We start from the raw sequence: 21,416 nt of genomic DNA, 5'->3' as shown, positions 1-21,416 counted from the left end.
CGTCGTGAAGGGCTTTATGTGGTCTGCAACCAGTGCATGATACGCCTTGGCAAGAGCTCCACTGGAGCCAATGGTACCCATGTGAATATACATCAGAGCGTACTGGAGCAGCTGCCAGATTGTCTCCATCCCGCAGTACAGGTGTCAAGGAGCTGTTCCCCTGGAAGACGACGGATTCGTGCTCTCCCATTGGCATGATGAAGAAGATATCGGGATTCATCAGACCATGCAACGCTTGGCCACTGCGTCAACGTCCAGTGCCGATGGTCACGTGCCCTTTTCCGTCATAATTGCTGATGTCTTTGTGTTAACATTGGCACATTCATGGGTCATCATCTGTGGAGGCCCATCTTTAGGAGTGTTTCATGCAATGCGTGTTCAGACACACTTGTATTCTGCCCAGCATAAAAGTCTGATGTTAGTTTCGTCACAGTTCGCCTCCTGTCCTGTTTTGCCAGTCTGCTCAGCCTACAGTGTCCAATATCTGTAATGAGGGATGGTCACCCAACTGCGCGATGTCTGGATATTGTTTTTCACCTTGGTTTTGCCATGTGTTGACATTCCCCACAACCCTCCTCGAACATCCAAGAGGTCTTGACCATCATAATCTGACATTGGTCAAACTCAGATAAATCACGTGCCTTCCCCATTCTACACACGTACAGCATGCTCACTGATACTATATGCACCATGCATGTATCTGGCTATCAGTCATTCCTTGCCAGGTGACACTGCTACCTACTGGACGGATTTATATCGATAGTAGGTCAATGGTTATAATGCTCTGACTGATCAGTGTAAACCTCGAATACACAGACTTCCCCGCAACACTCCTCGAACATCCAGGAGGTCTGGACCATCATAATCTGACATCGGTCAAATTCAGATAAATCGCGTGCCTTCCCCATTCTACACACGGACAGCATATTCACTGATACTACATGCGTCATGCATGTATCTGGCTAGCAGTCATTCCTCGCCAGGTGACACTGCTATCTACTGGACGGATTTATATCAATAGTAGGTCAGTGGTCATAATGTTCTGACTGATCAGTGTACACATCGAATACACAGACTACCTCCTGCATATAAAACGACAGGCGATTATTTCGAGGAAGGAAGAATGGGTGTGGAAAAAAACAAGGAGGAACAGATATGCAGTTATACACCTATCCACATCAAGACAGAATGGCTTTTAAAGTCCAAGTACTTTATGAAAGTAATGTCGCCCATTGTGAGACTGCATCTCTGTCATGGATCTTTCCCCGCCCACCAACATATATTCGGTTTATCGGAGACACCCCACTATCAGTTTGATGACGTCACAGTTAGTGACTGAAATCACATTCTGTTTCAGCGCAAGTGCAAAGAAAAGGCGAACTCGAATTTTTAAAGGTGCATTCGAGACTTGTTCCCTGCCAACCACTCTGTACTATACTACTATCCCAGTTGTTGGAGATCCAACCAGAATTACGTAGCCAAGTTATTTGCTCAAGAACATATAAAAATTTAAAAGAAATGATGGCCATCGATCTTACTTGAAGAGCTAAATTACTTATTTTCATACAAGCAAGTGATTTGCTGTCTGTTATATCTTGCGCCCCAATTGAAAATGTGTCACGAACGTTTCATCTGCGTCGGTTAAATGTTACTTTGCTATATTTGTTACTTTTTTAAAAAAGTATGGTAGCTAAACAGTGTGTTAGAACAAAAAAAACCCTCAGCTGTAGCTGCAAACCTCTTTCTTCTAAAGTCTCTGGAATTATATTTGCGCGGGAAAATTGTGTACACAAGGAAGAAGTGTGTTTGTTATTATTTGATTTATTTGTTTCATTGTGAAATATGTTGACAGATCGTTGTGACTGGACGGAAACGAAGAAAGTACTGGAGGATCTGAAAGAAAAATGTATATGTTATGTATGGTACGAAGTGTTTCCCACACAACTAACATAATTAGTATGTTTTCTATAATGTATATCGTAACACATGCCTTGAATGTTGGATGAACTATTTAAGTCGATTGGAGTAAGGTGCTTTTCTTCCGAATGTGTAATTGGGTGGTAACTCCAGTTACCTGCATAGTGTACATAGTAGTTACTACATTTAAAATTACTCAACCGCACCCAAAATGAAAAAGTGAGACCAAATTTTATGATAGGCAGTACCCTATTTCTGTTGCATCCATGGGCGAAACGACATGTGTCAGTTGGAAGTATTCTTAAATAACGTGTTTTTGACTTACAGTAAATGGTAGGCAGTTTGTTTTTAACGACGTTTTAAGCAAAATAATAATTAATAACGTGTATCCAGAATTAAAATAAGTTCCACCCACGTGGAGTAATATTAAATAATAATGTTGTGCCATTAGACGGATAAACACTGCCTTATGTATGGTACAATACAGCTGATAATTCAAGTATTAATATTGCAGCTGTAAATTCAGTTACATAATCGAATTGGTAGGCAACCAACCAATCATGCAGTGTTGTTAGAACTCTTGGCATGTAAATCTTGTACAATCCGAAAAATTGTATTAAATGATTTGTGGCCCTGCAAGTTAATAACTGTTTCTTGATTTTGACAGTCAATGGTATGGGGTACAAATGCACAAATTGTCTTATGTTGGAACAGTGTAATTTTCTGCGCATGTTGTTCCTGCTAACTTCTATGTATAAGTTAATCATTTAACTCATGAGATGACTTTTCAGTATTGTATGGTGTGAGGTGGGTGTCTGGGACCACTGTGTTTTAAACTGAGATTTGAGGCACAGATTGCTGTGTGGAGCCAGAGACTGCAGCCAGTGTGTGTGTGTGTGTGTGTGCCTATCTGCGACTCAGCGTCTCTGCTATATGGTGAATAGCAACTATTCATTTCATAGTATTGTTACGTTCCATCCTGGATGATCTTAAACAGGTCTTTGACTCAGGCGTTTTCTACAACTTTGTACCACTGGGCAGTTGTGTAAATATGATCTGACTTTCAGAATCTTTTGTTTTCCTGTTGCCTGAAAATCTCGATCGCTGGGTTGTCTGATGATTCTGTTGAGGCAATATCCTCTCAACCACATATTGGCTTATGTTTCATATTTTATGGATAAAACTCCTGAATCTTGGCATTATTTTTTGTATGTTTATTGCATTTCAGCTATAGTGGCCACGGTCACAATGTACAGCTTACATGTCCTGTCTTTCTGTGAATAATGACTTCTGCATTTCCGAAACTTTTTGATATGGTCTCTAACATTATACAGTGAGGCACTGCTAATTTTATGCTTAACGCTGCTATGTTTTCCACGTCTACTCGTGTGCGGCATGACAAGATGTTTTGTACTAAGTTCATTGGCAACTTCGTTACTATATATGTTTGACAGTTGACACCCTGTTCTACGGAACTGCACATATGTCATAAAGAGCTTTCATATGTACTCGAAGCTTTGTATTAATAGTTAATGTCACATCATAAGCAAATAAGTTCTTTCTTATATTCACCACATCATTACATTTTTTGCATACCCCTGACTGCAATCATTACACTCAATAAGACCATTAAGGTATACATTTTGACCATTGTTCTCTTGCAGTCAGAAAAACTCACAAAATAATGTATTTTTAAAATCTTCATCTAGCACTGAATATCTGCACTAGTTGATGGTATAACGGTCCAATTTGTTTTTGCAGTCACATCCAGGTTCTTGCTAAAAGCTGCTACTGTTTTTAAAAAAATCACATATTTCGGTCCACTATTTCCTCTTTTACATTTGTCTGGGTTATGGTACATTTTTTACAACCACTTTCAGCATTCTCTAATACGAAAGCATCCATGTTTCTCTGAAATATTGTATAGAAAAGGTACCAGAAACACCACTTCAATTACCAAAATAATAAGATATCCTATTTTGTACATTACAAAGTGTGGCAAAATAACAGCTAATTTATAACGTGTATAAAAGAAGAGATGTGTAAAAGCAAAAATTAAATGACAACATATCCTTGTCCTATGATAAAATTTTGTAACATTCTGTGACCATACTACAGGGATAATTCTGTCACTGACATACTGGACATCAGTAAGTGGTGTAGCTTCTCCTCGTACTCAAAATGCTGATGAGGATGGATTTCCATACTTAGAGAATCTGCTGCAGAAAATGCAGAAGCTATTCCATGTCATTCTAGTTCACATCAGACAACAGGACTGCACTCTTTGGTTTTTCAAGTTTTGTGGCATATCTCCCACTCTCACTTGACCCGTTGTTTCATATAGGTAGTTTTCAAGGACTTTTCAGTGTGTTCTTTTAATAACTGGATCAGTGTGCTCACCAAAATGGATGTACCAGAGTATGATAAATTCAGGAACATTAGCAAATTGCGTAACACTTAGCTCATGATCTCAGAGCTATATCCAGGGATGTGAATTTGTGCCCGTGGATTAAAGTTAATGATGTTAAGGACATATTCTTTTTTGGCCAATAATATACCACATTTCCTTGTATGTTGCCATTATTGCTGTATCACTTGTATTTATGTATTGTTTCAAAAACAGCAGGTGAGGGCTATATAAACATGTAGTGTGTACTCTTCCCCTCCCTCCCCCCCCATTCCTCCCTTAATATTAGTATAGTTAATGTGAATTTTTGTTTGTGCTGTACACAGTGACTAGTGACTAGAAGCTGAAGGTTCTTTACACAGACATCAATTGTTGCATTCTTCATTTAAGGCTACAAAACATGATCAGTCAGTCCCGAATAGATCTGAAACAAATGAAATGTAAGATATAAGATTTTCGGATTACAATAAACACCTGAAGGAGGTAAACTTATGAAAAAATGATCCCGTAAACATCTTAGCCATATTCCAAGAAGACAAAAACTTTCATGCTAACTGAAGAAATAGTCCTTGTTTTGCCATACCCACTCAGCTCGACACCTGCCAAACTGCTGTCCCAGCATTGTGTATTCAGCAGGCACAATGTAGGTATATGGGTGCACATGGTGTATTTACATGCGTGTGCACCATTCTGTGAGATGTTATCTTCACTTCTCACATATTGTTGCATAGGTTTGTGGTTGCAGTTCAATGACTTCTTCCAGAAGCTGAGTTACAGAATAAATATCAAAGTCATGCTCTGTGATAACAGTGACAAAAGTAAAGTGTGAAACAAATGAGGAGACAATGTTTTCCTCGAGCATGAACGTCTGGATTATATATACAGGTTACAAGGTATCTGTTTTAACCCTAAATCTCTCTGTGACTCATGATACACTAACCATCATTTGTGGTGGATTTGAACTGAATTATTTCCTGTGATTTTGGAATGCTTCGCAGAATGTGTGCTCAGTTTGATACTGTTCGGTATACTCATATTAAAAGTTATGTTAGGGTACCATCAGCTCAGTGACTGTATTCTAAGAGAGTGATGTGCTTCAACCAGGACCAGTCTCCAGAACACACAACTGAGTTGATGCAGTGGCTGATGCACTGGATTTACATTTTTTTCCGTGAGTGTGGTTCAGATTCCATATCGCCATTCAGAAATGGTTTTTCTGTCTTTTTCCCAAAATCAGTTAGTCCTCTTATAAAACACTTCTTCATCCTTGTCCGTTCTGGACCTATATTCCATGTGTAATGACCTAATGAGCAGTAGCAGAAATGAGAACCGCAGAAAACTTATCAGAATTGGGGATCATGAAGTAGATGATGTTAAGATATTCTGTTATTTAGGCAGCAAAATAACCCATGATGGATGGAGCAAGGCAAAAAGTGCAATCTTGGTCAAGAAAAGTCTATTAGTATCATACATAGTCTAATGTTTTTGGTGACTGAGAGTGTGTGAATTGTATGGAAAAACTTCCCACTTCCCTTATACTAGTCAACTTACTTGGTGTATACAGCCGATCTTCTCCTCTGGATAGCCGGCTTCTGAAATCTCTGTAAACTTCTTCCCCGAAGAATGATGCTAGTTACAGGAACCTTAAAGACTCTCTCATCACTTGCGAAATAATTCGGTACTCGAAGAGTACTTTTCAATAGCTATTGGTATATTTGAGCTTCATAAGAACAAAATTCACACATCGCACATAAACATTTAACTTCTTGTAAGTAAATCGTATCGTCTCACATTACAAACACATTTAAGTACATTTTAGAAAAGAGTTGGCTTAACAACCATAACTCTATTACAAACAAATTGTAAAATACGTCTTGCCTCCAGCAAGTCCAAGATAAGAGTTTTTTCAGAATTCAGAATCTCAAATGTTCGTGTTATTTATAACAATGGTCACTGATGCAATTAGCACAGAATAACCCAGAAGTTCCATAGTTCTTCCTTGCTCTTTCACTACGACTTCCATGGACCGACCGACAAGTACTTGTTGGTGCTGTTCGACAGCTGTGTCTACAGTCTTCTCATGCCAAACTTCAAACCTGCACACACAAACGTGACGTGCAGTAGGTAGGTTTCTATCATCCCACTCTCACATCTATAATATCATGTGTTCGAGACGGTAGAATGCGGAGTGGTTCTAGAATTTTCACAGAAATTCTCGAAACGCTACAATAGGCCTTAATTTGACAAAGAAATTTCTGAGAAAGTATGTTTTTAACTCATTGTTGCATGGTAGTGAAATGGGGATTGTGGAAAAACCATAAAAGAAGAGAATCAAAGCAATTTGGATGTAGTGCTACAGAAGAATGTTGAAATTTAGGTGGATTGATAAGGTAAGGTATGAGGAGGTTCTCTGCAGTATCGGCAGGGAAATATGGGAAACACTGACAAGAGGAATGGACAGGATGATAGGACATCTGCTTAGACATCAGGGAATAACTTCCATGGTACTAGAGGGAGCTGTAGAAGGTAAAAATTGTAGAGGAAGACAGAGATTGAAATATGTTCAGCAAATATTTGAGGATTAGGCTACTCTGAGATGAAAAGGTTGGCACAAGAGAGAAATTTATTGTGGGCTGCATCAAACAAGTCAGAAGACTGATGATTAAAAAAAAATGACATTGTCAATGGGATATTAAACTGTAACTTCCTTACTCTGTAACACCTTCACAGCTGCAAGGGTGGTTTGCAGATCAGAATTAAATTATTATTCTTTAGTAGCTAGGAAGCCACGAAAAGAGAAGGAAAGAAAACCTGCCCTGAATCCACACTACAAATGTGAGGTGACACAACTGCTTTGGAGGTGGTGGAAAATTAACCATTTGTTGCACAACTCGTAGGCAGTTAAGGTGTGTCCACATTATGCCTTATTCTGTTCAACCTTGACAGTGTGCTTTAAAGCGTACAAATGTGAAAGTAGATATCTATTTCACTTTCATGTTTGTATCACAAATGGAATATGTATGTTGAAACGTGTTGATTCCCACCCTTAGAGTGAACCTTACGTGTGGTTTGAGCAATAACAGCCAGGTATGATCAGCCTGTTTACAAACTGCTTATATGGAGCCAGTTGTCTATTAAAGGTACAAAGTTTTACAATTTCTGGAACTGTCCCCAGAAGTATCTAAGTCAATAAGTCACGATTTTCCATTATTTTGATTCATCTGAAGGTGGTGTTTTGAAACAGTTTAATTTGTAATTAGAGGCAACAAGCTTCATACAGAGAACTTCTTTAATATATTTTGGAGTTCCGAGGTCTAACATAAAAAAAATGTTGTTTTCAAATACAAAATTAGTTGCTTAAGCTTGGATAGAAATTATTAGTTGGAGCAGAACTCTAAAATTTAGTAATGACATTTGCTGTGGGTTGTGCGAACAGTGAGAAAAAATGTGGGCATTATACTGCACGTATATTAATGACTTGAATTTGGACAATTTTGACATGTGTACAATTTTTATTTGCCTCTAGTGTAGTGCAAGAGATTAGAGGCATCATTTTTACATAAGTTTATCTGCAAGATGGTCAATGAAGTCTATTACCTTTGCAGGGTACATTAATGTTGAATAAATTACGTTATGTCTATTGAATTTGCTTAATAAGAACTATGCTCTTTTTGCTGCTCTTATTTTGTGTAGTTTGCCAATGAAACTAATTCAGTAACTAAAAGAAAAAAAAAACATTCAGAATGGAATTCAAACCAAACACAGCAATTGTGTAGCTGTATTTCAGGCTGCTTAGTAACCGCTGATGTTGCCACACCAGCATCTGTCTAGTTTCCACTATTCTGTTCTCGATTCCGCCTTACTACGTCAAAGCGGCTTTTCCCAGTGTGCATGATGGTTGGGACTGGGTAACACAGATTTTTGTGTTTGTTTCTTTACTTTAAGACAAATTTAATGCCTTCAGTGACACATCCTCAAACATTATTTACTTCTACGAGCAGTACTTAATAACGTGTAATATGATTGACTCCTATGTAACATGGAGGTTTGCACCAAGTTTATTCCCAATCATATTTTTGTAAATGTGGACTCTAACTTCTGTTATGATGCTGAATCTAATTTCTTATTTGGTAATATCTTTCCGTGGGGATTTTAGTATGTCTAATATCAGCATATACTGGATGAAGTGTAGTTTGATGGTATCGATGTAGATTGTAGACTAGGTTGACAATGTCAGTTGAAAAAATGGCTGAAGTACTCAAGACACTTGAGGAAAGAGTTTTTCTTTTATTTTCTTTCTTTAAAGCAGGAAAAAGTAACAGCTCAATAATGAGAATGAAATAAAATAATTAGTATTTATAATAATGGTAATAGTAATAATAATGATAATGATGAACCCTGTGGAGGACCGGGAAAAGAATAGGCCCACGGTATGTTCTGCCAGTCGTAAAAGGGGACGAAAAGAACAAATCACTAATAGGGCTAACTCCCCTTTTAGTGTTATTAGTTGGTTCAGGGCAAGCACTGTCATGGTTGGGAGCGACACTTGAACCGTATGCCCGTCCACAATGGTAATGACACTGCTAGCCACACGGAAAATGATTTAAATCCAAATTGAGGTGTTTTGCAGGATATGCTTCCTGCAACCACTCTAGAAGGAAAACAAAGACAGAGGATGAGATGGTCAGATGAAGTTAACCTACACCTCATGTTCTGTTATTACCAAGCAACAAACTTAGGAACCAACACAACTTGATACGGATCTCAAGTATACACAACATTTATTACCAGATACCCAGAATTAAAATTTTTAACAGAACAACGACTAGCTGATCAGATCTGTGTAATAATCAAAAATAACAGGATACCCCAGTCAGAATTAGAAAACATTAAACAACAAGTACAACAAATACTGGAACAAAATAATGTGCAATCAGAAGAAGAAGAAAACACAGTAATGGACTCAAACATCCCAGAGCAAACAAACAAAGAACAATACGCATCAATTAAACAATCAGAGGAAAACGAAATCTTAAGGCAGCCACCAGAACAAGCACAAATAGAACACAAAGTGACACACATGTTAGACATAGAAGAAAAATTTCAGCTGACATATATAGAATGCAAAGACGCAAATACAGACATTAGACCATTCTTGTATAGACCACCAAATAACCTACAAGTCGAAACAACAATAACAACTATCAACACAATCATACATAACAAACTAAATATAATAGAGGGAAACATTCCACGTGGGAAAAATATATCTAAAAACAAAGATGATGTAACTTACCAAACGAAAGTGTTGGTATGTTGATAGAGACACTAACAAACACACACACAAAATTCAAGCTTTCGCAACCCACGGTTGCTTCGTCAGGAAGAAGGGAAGGATAGGGAAAGACGAAAGGATGTGGGTTTTAAGGGAGAGGGTAAGGAGTCATTCCAATCCCGGGAGCGGAAAGACTTACCTTAGGGGGAAAAAGGGACAGGTATGCACTCGCACACACTCACACCTATCCATCTGCACATATACAGAAACAAGCAGACATGTGTAAAGGTAAAGAGTTTGGGCAGACATGTTTTTAGATATAACAAAATAAATAAATATACAACTATGGAAGAGTTACAACTACTGGTTTATATAGGAGCACTCACTACACTAAATATACACACTAGGCAGAGATCAGAACCAGCCAACACACAGAAGAAACCCACAAAACCAGCATGGCGACACAGGCTACAGATCAGAATAGATAAACTGAGAAAAGACATCGGACAGCTAACACAATTTATAAGAAATGAAATATCAGACAAAAAACAAAAAAGGTTAGGTAAAATCTCACAACAAGAAGCGATAGAGCAATTAGATGAAAAGAAGCAGAAATTACAAGCATTGGCCAAATGACTTAGAAGATACAAAAAAAGTGAAAATAGAAGGAAACAAAACCAAACATTCTACACAAACCAAAAGAAATTTTACCAGACAATAGATAAAACACACATTAAAATAGACAATCCACTAAACATAACAGACATGAACACTTCAGGAGCAACATATGGTCAAACCCGGTACAACATAACAGACATGCACGGTGGATGCAAGCAGAAACAAACAGTTACAAGATGATATCACAAATGCCTGAAGTGATAATTTTGCAACATCACGTCACCCGATCAATTAATTCTACGCACAATTGGAAAGCCCCTGGAAAAGATAAAATAGCAAATTTCTGGTTAAAGAAGTCACCTCAACACATTCACATCTAACTAAATTATTTAACAAACGTAATTGTTGGGTTCAAATTAATGATATGGTTATAATAGAGGGAAACATTCCACGTAGGAAAAATATATCTAAAAACAAAGATGATGTGACTTACCAAATGAAAGTGCTGGCAGGTCGACAGACACACAAACGAACACAAACATACACACAAAATTCAAGCTTTCGCAACAAACTGTTGCCTCATCAGGAAAGAGGGAAGGAGGAGAAACTCTTTGTCTTTAAATATGTCTGCTTGTGTCTGTATATGTGTGGATGGATATGTGTGTGTGTGCGAGTGTATACCCGTCCTTTTTTCTCCCTAAGGTAAGTCTTTCCGCTCCCGGGATTGGAATGACTCCTTACCCTCTCCCTTAAAACCCACATCCTTTCGTCTTTCCCCTCCTTCCCTCTTTCCTGATGAGGCAACAGTTTGTTGCAAAAGCTTGAATTTTGTGTGTATGTTTGTGTTCGTTTGTGTGTCTGTCGACCTGCGAGCACTTTCATTTGGTAAGTCACATCATCTTTGTTTTTAGATATAAATTATTTAACAGTTACATTGTAGACCCATACACAGTCCCTGATACACTTACACAAGGAATAACATATCTGAAACCTAAAGATCAAGCATACACAGCAAACCCAGCAAAATATCGCCCTATAACATGCCTACCAACAATATACAAAATATTAACTTCAGTCATTACACAGAAATTAATGACACATACAACACAGAACAACATTATAAATGAAGACCAAAAAGGTTGCTGCAAAGGAGCATGAGGATGTAAAGAGCAACTGATAATAGATGCAGAGGTGACATATCAAGCTAAAACTAAACAAAGGTCACTACACTACGCATATATTGATTACCAAAAAGCTTTTGATAGTGTACCCCACTCATGGTTACTACAAATATTGGAAATATACAAAGTAGATCCTACATTGATACAGTTCCTAAACATAGTAATGAAAAATTGGAAAACCACACTTAATATCCAAACAAATTCAAATAATATCACATCACAGCCAATACAGATTAAGTGTGGAATATACCCAGGAGACTCATTAAGTCTTTCTGGTTCTGCCTTGCTCTGAACCCACTATCCAACATGCTAAATAATACAAATTATGGATATAATATTACTGGAACATACCAACACAAAATCACACATTTACTATACATGGATGACCTAAAACTACTGGCAGCAACAAATCAACAACTCAACCAATTACTAAAGATAACAGAAGTATTCAGCAATGATATAAATATGGCTTTTGGAACAGACAAATGTAAGAAAAATAGCATAGTCAAGGGAAAACACACTAAACAAGAAGATTACATATTGGATAACCACAGCGACTGCATAGAAGCGATGGAAAAAACAGATGCCTATAAATATCTAGGATACAGGCAAAAATAGGAATAGATAATACAAATATTAAAGAAGAAGTAAAAGAAAAATATAGACAAAGACTAACAAAAATACTGAAAACAGAATTGACAGCAAGAAACAAGACAAAAGCTATAAATACTTATGCTATACCAATGTTGACCTACTCATTTGGAGTAGTGAAATGGAGTAACACAGACCTAGAAGCACTCAATACACTTACACGATCACAATGCCACAAATATAGAAAACGTCACATACATTCAGCAACAGAAAGATTCACATTAAGCAGAAAGGAAGGAGGAAGGTGATTTATCGACATAAAAAAACCTACATTATGGACAGGTAGACGATTTAAGAAAATTCTTTATAGAACGAGCAGAAACTAGCAAAATACACAAAGCAATCACTCATATAAATACATCGGCTACACCATTGCAATTTCATAACCACTTCTACAACCCTTTAGATCACATAACATCAACAGATACGAAGAAAGTAAATTGGAAAAAGAAAACACTACATGGCAAACACCCGTATCATCTAACACAGCCATACATTGATCAAGACGCATCCAACACATGGCTAAGAAAAGGCAATATATACAGTGAGACAGAAGGATTCATGATTGCAATACAGGATCAAACAATAAACACCAGATATTACAGCAAGCATGTTATTAAAGATCCCAGTACCACAACAGGTAAATGCAGACTTTGCAAACAACAAATAGAAACAGTAGATCACATCACAAGTGGATGTACTATACTAGCAAATACAGAATACCCCAGAAGACATGACAATGTAGCAAAAATAATACATCAACAACTTGCCATACAGCATAAACTAATAAAACTACACATTCCCACATTGAAGTATGCACCACAAAATGTACTGGAGAATGATGAATACAAATTATACTGGAAGAGAACCATTATAACAGATAAAACAACACCACATAACAAACCTGACAGACTCACCAATAAAAAGAAGAAATTAACACAACTAATCGAAATATCCATACCCAATACAACAAATATACAGAAGATAACAGGAGAAAAAATTGAAAAATACATCCAACTGGCTGAGGAAGTCAAGGACATGTGGCATCAGGATAAAGTTGACATTATACCAATTATACTATCAACTACAGGAGTCGTACCACGCAATATCCACCAGTACATCAACGCAATACAGCTACATCCAAACGTATACATACAACTACAGAAATGTCCGCCCTGGTAGCTGAGTGGTCGGCGCGACAGACTGTCAATCCAAAGGGCCCGGGTTCGATTCCCGGCTGGGTCAGAGATTTTCTCCGCTCAGGGACTGGGTGTTGTGTTGTTCTGATCATCATCATTTCATTCCCATCGACGCGTAAGTCGCCGAAGTGGCGTCAAATTGAAAGACTTGTACCAGGCGAACGGTCTACCCAACGGGAGGCCCTCATCACACGACATTTCATTTCAACTACAGAAATCTGTAATTTTTGATACATGTTCAATTTTCCAAAAGTTCCTAAATGCAATGTAACATATACCGTACAGTTAAAAGGACATCACGCTTGATCCAGGTCCGCGTCACTTTCCATTTTCAACCAGACATAACATCTGAGAAAGGAAAGAATGATAATGATAACAGTAGTAATAATAATAATAATAATAATAATAATAATAATAACACAGACCTAGAAGCACTCAATACACTTACACGATCACAATGCCACAAATATAGAATACATCACATACATTCAGCAACAGAAAGATTCACATTAAGCAGAAAGGAAGGAGGAAGGGGATTTATCGACATAAAAAACCTACATTATGGACAGGTAGACAATTTAAGAAAATTCTTTCTAGAACGAGCAGAAACTAGCAATATACACAAAGCAATCACCCACATAAATACATCGGCTACACCACTACAATTTCATAACCACCTCTACAACCCTTTAGATCACATAACATCAACAGATACAAAGAAAGTAAATTGGAAAAAGAAAACACTACATGGCAAGCACCCGTATCATCTAACACAGCCACACATCGATCAAGACGCATCCAACACATGGCTAAGAAGAGGCAATATATACAGTGAGACAGAAGGATTCATGATTGCAATACAGGATCAAACAATAAACACCAGATATTACAGCAAGCATATTATTAAAGATCCCAATACCACAACAGATAAATGCAGACTTTGCAAACAACAAATAGAAACAGTAGATCACATCACAAGCGGATGTACAATACTAGCAAATACAGAATACCCCAGAAGACATGACAACGTCGCAAAAATAATACATCAACAGCTTGCCTTACAACATAAACTTTTAAAACAACACGTTCCTACATACAAGTATACACCACAAAATGTACTGGAGAATGATGAATACAAATTATACTGGAACAGAACCATTATAACAGATAAAACAACGCCACATAACAAACCTGACATCATACTCACCAATAAAAAGAAGAAATTAACACAACTAATTGAAATATCCATACCCAATACAGCAAATATACAGAAGAAAACAGGAGAAAAAATTGAAAAATTTATCCAACTGGCTGAGGAAGTCAAGGACATGTGGCATCAGGATAAAGTTGACATTATACCAATTATACTTTCAACTACAGGAGTCATACCACGCAATATCCACCAGTACATCAATGTAATACAGCTACATCCAAACTTATATATACAACTTCAGAAATCCGTAATTATTGATACATGTTCAATTACCCGAAAGTTCCTAAACGCAATGTAACATATACTGTACAGTTAAAAGGAAGTGACGCTTGATCAAGGTCCGCGCCACTTTCATTCCGAACCAGACCTAAGGTCTGAGAAAGGAAAGGTAATAATAATAATAATAACAACAACAATACATGTTTTTGAAGTGAGTAATTATACACTGAAAGGTTAAACACACCAACATTGCTGTCCAGCCGTGTTGTATGGACCTGTGCAGTTATTTGGTTCTCTCCCTTTGTTGCATGGACATAGCTTAATTTCTGTGCATCCATTGTTGCATCTGCCACACTAATATTTTTCTCAAGACACTATTTAATTTGTTGTAACTATGTTTGAAGTAAATCATCTAATGTTCGCTGTGTTTGAATATTTCAAAACAGAAACACCGAAGTTGCATGTTCCAATTATATATAAACTTTTTTTTATTATTATTATTTTAATTAAGTTTCTGTTGTAGAATTTTTATCATCTCAAAAATATTATCAAATCTTGTTATTGTTTGCAGTAAACAAGTATCAAAATCACCACACGAATATGAATGCAGTCACTTCTTTTGTGAGAACTGCATCAATTGGAGCCGAAATGCTTGCCCAGTGTGTGGTGTCCCATCGCATGCAGCAGTAATAGTTCCTGACCGCTGTATAAGCAGTTGTATTGAAGTACTAAATACATTCCATTCTCTTCTGTCTCCTGAAAGGTAAGTAGCATAATTTTCCATCATTTATCAGGCACAGTTAGAAAATGTGTGCGTAGTTGGTGGCAGAATAGAAGCTTTTGAAATGTGGCATTAGAGATGAACACTGAAGATTAAGATTGGTAGATTGATTAACTAATATGGTCAAACTTAGTTGAATTGAGGAACAAAAAGTTATGGTACAACTTGATTAAAAGAAATGATTGATCGATAGGGCAGCCCATCTTGAGGCAGTGCGGAATTTTTGTTTTGGAGGTAAATGTGGAGGTAAAAACTAGAGAGAGAAGAAAGCTTGACTACAATAAGTAGATTCAAGTGGATGTAGGTTGCAGTATTTACGCAGAGATGAGGGTTGCACAGATGAATTAGCATGGAGAACTGCAACAAATCAGTCTTTGGACTGGTAATGGCATCCCTTTTTTTCATTCGCTATGGGAAGATCATAAAATGTACTAAATCTCGCTAGGGTACTAAAGTGCTGACGTCTAATGTCCTTGATCCATTGTGATTAGGGTTTTCCATTGTTTCTGTAAATTGATAAGGCAATTGCTGGAACAGTTTTTTAAAAAGGAGATGGCTGATTTCCTTCCCCATCATTCCCCTATCCAAGTTAAGACGTTGTGTATAATGAGTTTATCGTTGATAGCACATTAAACCTTGATCTTCCTTCTTTCGGTTTTAATCATGCAAATAACAACAGTGAGGTATTTGAACTATCACATAAGGGGAAAGAAATTTTAAGTGGAAGGACTTGTGCAAATATACGCATTAATTTTGTCCATATTTTGCAGCAAATACACAATTTTTTGACACAATATAATTAATTATGTCATGTAATCGTAATCTTCAATACCTTTCACATCAGTCATTCATTTGAAATTCAAAAATGATACAAATAACCAAAGTGTCTACAATGCTTAGAAAATATAACTGGTAATTTACTGTCCACATCACTCCCCATCTTCAAATGTCAGTGATATTTCAGGCGAAGCTGGAATATTCTGCTAGTTCTTTACCGTGATATCAGATGGTGAAGTAAAGTCTGATTGGGAGTTCTGACATCTTACTATTCAGTCCTGCTCGCTTTATTATTTCACCACACTTCCTAACCTCTCCGTACCTCGAAGTGCTGCAGTTAATGCTGGTAGTTAAAGGGTACAAATCCAACCTCCAATTCTTGAAATAAATACAAGGCTTCTCATAAACAGCATATCATGTACTCTAGTCTTTCTTACAGTGACTGTGAATTGTAATGTCATTTCAACATTTGGAGCATCACAATTACATTAATAAGGATTAAGTCCAAAAAGTGGTCAGTTTTGTTTAACAGATTCCAATTGAGCGAGTGCATAACAAGTTTCCTCTTGTCCTCGCCTCGTGATGTCATTGGCATTGTCATGACTGCTCTTCCTCCATGGGTCACACCATATCTTCAAGGTTGGACCTGACAGTATGGAATAAGCCACCCGACCAGCAGGTACTGCGAATGTGGTATAATTTTTATCACAGTCCCAGCTTGCAGATAAGCTACTTCCATCCATTTTGGAATGGATGTTGAAACAGTAGGTTATACTAATTAATTATGAAAATAAACTTTTTATGATCGTGTTCACCATTTATCGGTTCAAAAAATGCTTGTGGAACACACCACTTCACCGAAGTGATATGTTAGACTGCAGCAGATTACTTGGCTTAGGTGAATGATGTCAATCATTACTGTGAAAAGATAACCAAACTGTAAATATTCAAAGGCCAATACCACTTTTAACCTTCTCGCTACAAGTATTAATACCTTGTGTCTATTTGATGTACAGTCACAGTTGTACTTGTATTTTGTTTGTAGTAAATATGCTTATTGATGTTTAATTACATGTAAACCATTAATAATAGGCATGCTTTTGCCTCAACTTCACTTTGATTATGGTTTTTATTCTTTCTACCAGATGATCTATCTTATGTTATAAATATGGGACCATGGAAAATTTTAAGAAAAAAAAAGGGGTTTGTTTACTGAGATATAATGCTTAGGCACTGGCTGGGTGCAGCTGAGTACGTGCACTGCTTCCGTACTCCCTCATTCTTACTGCTTCTCCCCTGCCCACCATTCTCCTCAACTTGCAGCCAGTGCTGCCACCACTTCTTGCCACTAGTCTAGCAGTTGCCGATGAGAGCAGGGAGGTGTGAGGAGCAGTTTGTTTGGAGAGATGATTGCTGCAGTGGGCAGAGACGGTGGTCATGTGTGCACGAGTTGTGTCTGGGTGGAAGTGTGTGTTCTCGTTTTCTGACAAAGGCCATGCCCGAAAATTTAGTTGCGAGAGTGTGGTTGTCTTTTCTGGGTGCCTCTCTGCATATCTCAGTGATTACCTTCACGTGGAGTTGCTACCTATCCTTATTATTATTGATTCTCAGAGTATTCTTGCAAGTTATCTGCTGCTCGGATTGATCACTGCAGTCTCATTTTGTCAGCACGGTTACAGCGACACGTGAGTACCAGCTACAAGAGTGGACTTCCTAATGGGTCAAAACCGCAGGCCATTTCTGCAGGTATCTCTGAACAGATTGGCCCTGCCGACCTGAAGCCCATCATTTCCCACCAATTTGCAGGCTCTGCACATCGGATCTAGTTTCACCAATCTCCCCGCAGGCCTGGTATATTTGTGTGTAGCGTATTGCAGGGGATTTCCAGGTTTTATCCGTGGACCTAGGACTGCGGTGTTCCACAACAGGCTAGAGGCCACAGACCGTGGGTTTCAGGAATTGCAACTGTCTCACCACAATACATTGTACAGTGTGGCATTTTATAGACATTTTATTTATTCTAGTATATTTTGGTACTTTGAAAGTAGTCCATGTATTAGAAAGTGTCGACTATAAGAAGAATAAAATTGTGGCAGTCGTGGTGGTTTGTACGATGTGAACTCGTATATTTCTCGAAAGAAAAATCGCACAATACCTGTAAATGAAATGATCGTGTGGCATTGATGGTCGGGAGGCCCTAACCGGGGAAGTTCGACTGCCGGGTTGCAAGTCTTCATTCCAGTGATGCCACATTGGCCAATTTGCTCATCAGTGATCGTGAAATGATGATGAGGACAATACAACACCCAGTCCACGAGCGGAGAAAACCTTCAAGCCGGCTCGAAAGTGAACCCGGGCCCACTGCGTGGTAGGCAAACACGTTACCACTCAGCGAAGCAGGTGGACAAGCAGCACCAATAAAATAATAGACATAAGTGCACAATGGGTAGTAAATCACAATAACGAACATAGAAGAACCGACATATTATTGGCGGTCGCCTGTACTGTTGGTTTACACAACTCTTCCCCACCTTATACACTTCCTTCAAGAGGCCTACTTTTCTCTAAGTTTATTTCTTGTGACTCCGAGGAAACACACATTTTTGCCACCAAATGTGTTTTGTTTTATTGTTAAAAAAGTAACATCAGTGGTCTTAATGAAACACACATACCATTTGGCTTGCTTCCTCCGTCTAAATACAGTTCTTTACAAAAAGATGTTGATGTTAGTACTTAAGATTTTTGCTCAAAAGTTTAGAAATACAGAAGGCCCTACATTTTTTTGTCCGCTTATGTCTTCACTCATCCTTGACATCACAAAATTTGTCAGGGAAAAATGCTAAAACTTGTCTGGAAATGAGGGAAACTTCAGGGAATTTCACTTGGGAAATCTTATGGCAGCCCTGGTCTTGGTTTTCTCTAGTGAACTAATCAGGCTTTTCTAGCAATGCTCATAACACTTATGAAAATCACTGGATGTGTCCTACATCTTGGTCAAGCTTGTGAATACAAGTTTTGATAAATGGATATAAGAAGGCTTCCACGACAGACTACTGAGTATAGCAAAGAGGGAGGATGATGAAGATACTCCAGGAGGAGAAGAAAGAAAGGAAAAGAAAGACTAAGTATCATAGAACCTAAGAGAGAAAGAAGATAGACTCCAAAGACTGGTCCCCCCCCCCTTCCGCAGGTCACTACCACATGTAGCCAGTACATGTGATGGGGCTGTTATGTAACCATGTGGCACTTCTGATATCTCCATGGGGCGAGCCCCTTATCAGAGTGGGTGGTATCAAGGAGGATGCTTTGCGTATGAAACGTACCAAGGTCCAAAAATCTGTCCGTTCTTTTAAGGCCTGCTCTTTGAGTGGCAACAGATCATTGAATGCTGCTTCTTGTGACTCTGCAGCCTTCCCTTCCCTGTCTACAGCCTCAGATTAGGGATAGGCTTGTCAGCTTGGGGTGAAATACTTTCGTGCTACCTGGTCTGTACTAGGACAGATGCGGACACATTCACGGCACCAAAGGTGGTGGAAAATATATAAGACAAGTTTGGCAAAGTGGAGTCTTGTCTGTTCGGGTTCCCTATTGATCAAAGCTGCTTCTTCCGCAGAATGTGCAGCTCTTTGTGCTTGTGATCATCTTGGTGGCATCTGGTGCCTATTACACCTCACCATTATCTGAAAATGGTCCAGGGAGACATTTTTCATCAGGACCTCGTCCTTCAAACTGATGAACTCTGGGCATTCTGGAATGACAGGGCATTCACTTTGTCCAATGTGTGGAGGAAGGTTGTAGGGACAACCACACCGATACCGGTGTCTTTACTCTGGCTTTAGAGGGAGGCACCCTCCCAGCCATGTGTTATTGATGTGACGTGAAGCCGTATGTCCTGCTACCCGTGAGGTGGTTTCGTTGCTTACATTTCGGGCACATGTCTTTCTCATTTGTGGCGAACCTTTTATGTGGTGACTCAAACCCATTCTGTGAGGCGAACCATGTGTTTGGCCGCCCGTGTGTGTGTCGATTGTCACAACTGTCAATCTCCACACTCACCAGATTGCTCGGCCTACAAGAAAGGAAAGGAGATACAGTGAGTTCTTGGATCGTCTATCTTACACTGAGGCTCATCAAAAATATGACTGCCTCCACCTCGCATTGATGACTTCTACTTTTGCCTCTGTTATGTGCTTTCCCCCTCCTCCCTGTTCCTTACCCTTGTCCCGTCACTCTCTCCTTCCCCTGCGGCTCCCATGCCCACCCCACTAGGTGTGCTACCCCTTCCTGGCTGAAGAAGTGCCCCCTTCTTCAGTGCCCACCAGTGATGGGACTCCATTCCTTCCCCCTGGCGACTCTCAGGCCGGAGGTCTGCTACTGTAACTCAGCCATGGGACACGCAGTTTGTGCACCAACTCTGGATCTAGCAGAAGCCTGCTCTCCCTCAGTGCCCTGCCCTCCTCCATCTATGAAAGAGGAGGAGGAGGAGGAGGAGGAGGAGGAGGGAAAAAAAAACCATAAGAACCAGGACAAGGTCCCACTACCCCCTTAGTGCCCCCTAGGTGCCACCTCCCCCCCTCGCGACTTATCTATGGATACTGCCCCGTCATCATTGCTGGTGGATGGTGACCCAGCAGTGTGGTTGGCTCCAGCAAATTTGCCTCCCATTTGGATACCCAATCTGTGATAATTCAGAGGAACAGTAATGGATTTTGCTATCACCTCCCAGAGTTGCAATCCCTTATTGCCTTGTACTTGGCAGCTTGTGTCGTTCTCCAGGAATCTCATTTTACTGATGCACACTCACTGATCCTTCGTGGGTTCATTGTTTTCTGTCAGAAACGGGACAGCCATTTGAGGGCTTCCAGTGGTGTCTGCACTTTGGTTCATAAGGATATTGTTAGTAAGTGGCTCCCACCTCGTACCACATTGGAAGCAGTTGCCGTTCGCATCCACTTGGACTCTGCCATCATGGTTTGCAATCTGTTTTTCCCTCCTGACAGGCCACCTACGTCTGCTGCTGTAACTGCACTCATTCAGCAACTCCACCCTCCATTCCTCCTCCTCCTCGGGGATTTTAATGCCCACACCCTTTGTGGGGGAGTCGTCCTTCATCTAGTTGGAGGCTCTTCATTGACCATTTTCTTGCAGTCCATGACCTTGCCTTCCTAATGATAGTTC

The 21,416-nt window shown here is 39.0% G+C and overlaps 1 protein-coding gene across 2 annotated transcripts in view; it reads left to right on the top strand.

Annotated features, from left to right (window-relative positions):
- Positions 1-1,776: 1,776 nt before the first annotated feature.
- The window catches only part of LOC126480803 (BRCA1-associated RING domain protein 1-like), a 164,207-nt gene continuing 144,567 nt past the window's right edge, over positions 1,777-21,416 (top strand). For both annotated transcript variants that reach the window (XM_050104122.1, XM_050104123.1), the window contains exons 1-2: positions 1,777-1,922; positions 15,252-15,443. In XM_050104122.1, the coding sequence (XP_049960079.1) occupies positions 1,843-1,922; positions 15,252-15,443 (272 nt within the window). In that variant the 5' untranslated portion in view covers positions 1,777-1,842. The remainder of the gene's footprint in view (positions 1,923-15,251; positions 15,444-21,416) is intronic.

This window comes from Schistocerca serialis, chromosome 5 (assembly GCF_023864345.2).
Source record: "Schistocerca serialis cubense isolate TAMUIC-IGC-003099 chromosome 5, iqSchSeri2.2, whole genome shotgun sequence".
NCBI lineage: Eukaryota > Metazoa > Arthropoda > Insecta > Orthoptera > Acrididae > Schistocerca > Schistocerca serialis.
This window is presented reverse-complemented; position numbering and strand designations above follow the sequence as displayed.